General features: G+C 36.2%; 1 protein-coding gene across 1 annotated transcript in view; it reads left to right on the forward strand.

The window, feature by feature from the left end:
* Positions 1 to 500: 500 nt before the first annotated feature.
* The window catches only part of DNAAF6 (dynein axonemal assembly factor 6), a 60,155-nt gene continuing 56,510 nt past the window's right edge, over positions 501 to 4,145 (forward strand). Inside the window, exons 1-2 of the mRNA XM_007952411.2 lie at positions 501 to 656; positions 3,663 to 3,735. Coding sequence (XP_007950602.2) covers positions 501 to 656; positions 3,663 to 3,735 — 229 coding nt within the window. The remainder of the gene's footprint in view (positions 657 to 3,662; positions 3,736 to 4,145) is intronic.

A 4,145-nucleotide genomic window follows, 5' to 3' on the forward strand; every position in this document is an offset into this window, starting at 1 on the left:
ATGTGCCGTCGAGTCGGCCCCAACTCATAGTGACCCCTCCTTGGGTTTCTGAGGCAGTATCACTATGGAAGTAGGATTGCCCAACCTTCCTTCCGAGATTATATATATAAAGGTAGTGTGAAAAAATAGGTTCCCAAATAGTGAAGTACAATCTATATGACACTGACATACACTTTCTTTACAGATAGGGCTCAAGAATCTGCATTGTAAACCAACTCCCCTGTAGCAGGTGCTCAATAAATGCTTGTTAGATTAAATACAAACATTTAGGAAAGCAGAATGAATACTTGAGTTTACTTGCTGCCTCAGATCTATGAGTCAGCAAAATACTATATACGAAGGAGTTTACAAATATTTTCAAAGAAGAGTAACAGACAATGCAATGACCCAGGGAAGGCAGGGAGATATGACACTTGAAAATTTTAATGTCTCATATAAAACAGAAAAGTCAAACACTTCTTTCTGATTATCTTTTTCCTCAGAATATGGAATCTGAAAACATGGAGTCTGAAAATACAGAAACTGAAAACATGGAAACTGAAAATGTAGTATCTGAAAATATGGAAATTGATACTGTTTCTTCTGTTTCTGCTCTACAAGCCCTCTCTAAGTTATTTTACCCTGAAGAAGAAGAAGCTGATTTTGAATTTGAACAGGTGGTCATATACTTAAAGATAAATTAGTTCTGTTCACATTAAGTTAAGAAACTATTTGAAAAACTTGTTCCAATTTTGCAGTGGGAGCAAGGCTATGTCATTTGATACATACACAGGGGGTTGCAAGGATGATTATACATGAGAGTATAACCTCTAGCACATTTCCAGTGAACATAATTATATTTTTTTCTAAACTACCTTAACACTGAATAGGAAAATAGTTCTGTAACTATGGTAGCAATAGCCACATTTCAAAATGTTTGTCATTTATATTTATGGCTAAAGAGTTCTTGACAACCATAGCAAGAATAATAGCTAGGACTATTTAAGCCTAGACAGTATTTCTATAAAATAAATATTTTCAATTTTTAAATATTAATTATACCTCAAGTACGGTCCCCTTAATTTTTTTGTCTACCCATGAAAGCAGAAGAGAAAATATTTTGAGGCAAATAATGGGACAAACTAGCTTCATCCTACCAAAATTAGTTTCTGCATACATACTCACCTACAGCTGTGGAGTCTAATTAACTGAGTAACATTTGGGGTCAAAACAGGTAACCCATAGGGACTTGAAGCAGCAAGATGGGCTTCATTTTTCCTAGCAGAGTTCCCTGAACTGACTTTAGGCTACTCCAAGGTTACTGCCAGTTTCCCAGAATGTAACCCTTGCTCTCCACTCTCCTACTCCTTAAATATCAGTGCACTTTGGCTATCAGACTGCCCGTGCAAACAAAATTTAAGTTAGAAATTTTATAATTATAGTACAATATAGCAGCACTGGTAGCATAGTACCTAAGGCGCTTAACTGCTAACCAGAAGGCTGGTGGTTCAAACCCACCAGCCACTCCTCAGAAGGAAGGTTGGGCAATCTACTCCTCGTAGTGATATTGCCTTGGAAACCCAAGGAGGGGTCTCTATGAGTCGGGTGTGACTCAATGGCACATAACAACAACAACAATAACATAGTACAATATATCCATTTGCTTAGGATTATTTTAATGAAGTTTTTCATTGTTATGAGCAGTTTGCCATGAATAAACCATAGTCCATGAACATCCACATCAATTTACTCCTCTCCTCATTTTTCCCCCCATAAAGTGGAAAAGCAGGTATAATCTGGATATGTAGCAAGTTCAGTGGCTCTTATGGACACTATATTGGGCTTCCACATTCCAGAAAGAACTTTGGTGGAAAGAGCAGAATCAAATAAGATATGAAATAGAAATAAAATTTGTACAAGAAGGGAACTGAGCTTGGAACTAGGATTAGGAACCAAGAAATTTTGATCAGATGAAAGTCTTCAGAGAGGTGGAACAAATAAAGAAAAATCAGGTTAATAACACCATATACAACAAAATAGGACACAAGAAAGAAAATTAAGAACAATGTTATCAATGAAGTTAGGAACGCAAGCTCATTTTTTGCTACCTTAGTTGAAATAGCAAAATAATCATTTCTGGAGGCCACATCCTGGGAAAGATAGGGCTATGCCATGTAGAAAAAGTATTAAGTATTTGAGAAACAGTAATCTTGAATAAAGGAAAGTGGCAACTGGTAACTGGAACAGAATCAGAGATAGGATTTACAAAGCCTTTGGCATTTGTGTATGGAGAGGTTTATTTGCATCTAGCAGTGTTTCTAGGTGAAAGATGAGTGCTTATGAGAACAGAATGACTAGGATCATTTTGGTGAATTGTACAATTTATAGAGGAAAATTGCTATAATAATGCATGATTCTGTATATATGGGTTATAAGCAATTTTGAGATAATTGGTCATTCAGATACTGTAGTACAGATATCGTTAGAAGGTACAGGATTAGAGTATCAGAACAGTGGGAGAATAATTAATGTTTCTAATAACTATTAAACTTTCCAGGAGAGAAACTACTTTTCATTTTTTAACATGTATTAATCTTGGGAGCTGTGGAATGATTACAAGAGTGATGTGTTTTTGAGTATATTCTCTCTGAAAACAGCAAGAGAATTGTATACACATCAGTTCATTTACACTATCCCCACCATGAATTGGAAAGAGAGCATGACTTTTTTTTTTTTTAACTTATGAGAGGATCTTAAAGCCTATGGGAAATAAAGTTGTACTTGATTGAAAAGATGAAGACTGTTCTTATACAGTCTGAGTCAGAGGCAGTCCTGTGGAGTGTTCATGTTTGTGCAGAAGAGGGCAAAATAAATTTGTATTGAATAAGGTTTGAAGTGGTTCAACATGCATATGCCACTATTAATTTGGGGTTGCTGTTTAAATCCACTAATTCAGTGTCATAAGATGGTGGGGAACTGTTTCACACTCATAAGGGACAGAAGTAAAAACAGTTATCGGCTATTTGAATGGGTCATTTGGAGTCTAAATACTTAGATTCATTTAGTGGTTAAATTTAATTTCTGTAAACATTCCCTATGTATCTAACCCCATCTAACTATGACCAGACACTACTAATACCCCATAGATGTCAATATTCATACTAACAACTAGTTTTAACCTTCATAGACATGAATGGGGCTCATTCTCTTTTCCCTTTTTCCCCTATTATCCTGTTGCCATTGAGTCAATATCGACTCATAGTGACTCTATAGGACAGAGTAGTACTACCATAGGCGTTCCAAGACTGTAATATTTATGGCAACAGATTGCCACATCTTTCTGCCGCTAAGCGGCTAGTGAATTTGAATTGCTGACCTTTCAGTTAGCAGCTGAGCACTTCAGCACTGTACTACCAGGGCTCCTTCCCTATCCCCAGGCTCAAGTCTGCCCTAGGGTCTATGAAACAGAATACTTTTTAAAAGGACAAGGAAAACACATTCAAAATAATACTTGGTATCTGTCTCTCTGATGTATAACAATGATATGTAATTGAACTGAAAAGCTCTATATGAATATTTTAGGTGGAAAGCTTATCGAATTTAAATTATTTTAAAAAATTTAAATTTATGTTATACAAATAGTAATTACAGGATGTTGAAGTTTTTTTTTTCTTCTACTCCAGTCAAATTGTTCATCTACTCTTGGAGCCATGGGTCCTGGGAATATTGGGCCACCAAAAACAGAAGCAGCCGCAAGTAAGTTACTTAATAAAGCAGTATAGATCAATATAATATTTTTCTTGGTAGGGAAATTATATAGAAAGTAATACTAACCAACATAAAAAAAAAGTTGTTTTGAATTAATTATCACAGCAATTCATAACAACTCATGTGTCAGAGTAGAACTATGCTCCATAGGTTTTCAACGGCTGATTTTTTCAAAAGTAGATCACCAGGCCTTTCTTCCAAGACAACCTCCAACCTATAGGTTAGCAGCCAAGCACATTAACCTTTGCACCACCCAAGGATTCCAATTCACACTAAACTCAAAACCAAACTCACTGCCATCAAGTCAATCCCGATCCATAGCAACCTCTCCCAGGTGGTAACTCTATGGAAGTAGATTGCCCAATCTTCCTTCCGAAGAGTGGCTGGTGGGTTTGAAC

Source organism: Orycteropus afer, unplaced genomic scaffold (genome assembly GCF_000298275.1).
Source record: "Orycteropus afer afer isolate SDZICR_OR568_19922 unplaced genomic scaffold, OryAfe1.0 scaffold00336, whole genome shotgun sequence".
NCBI classification, from domain to species: domain Eukaryota; kingdom Metazoa; phylum Chordata; class Mammalia; order Tubulidentata; family Orycteropodidae; genus Orycteropus; species Orycteropus afer.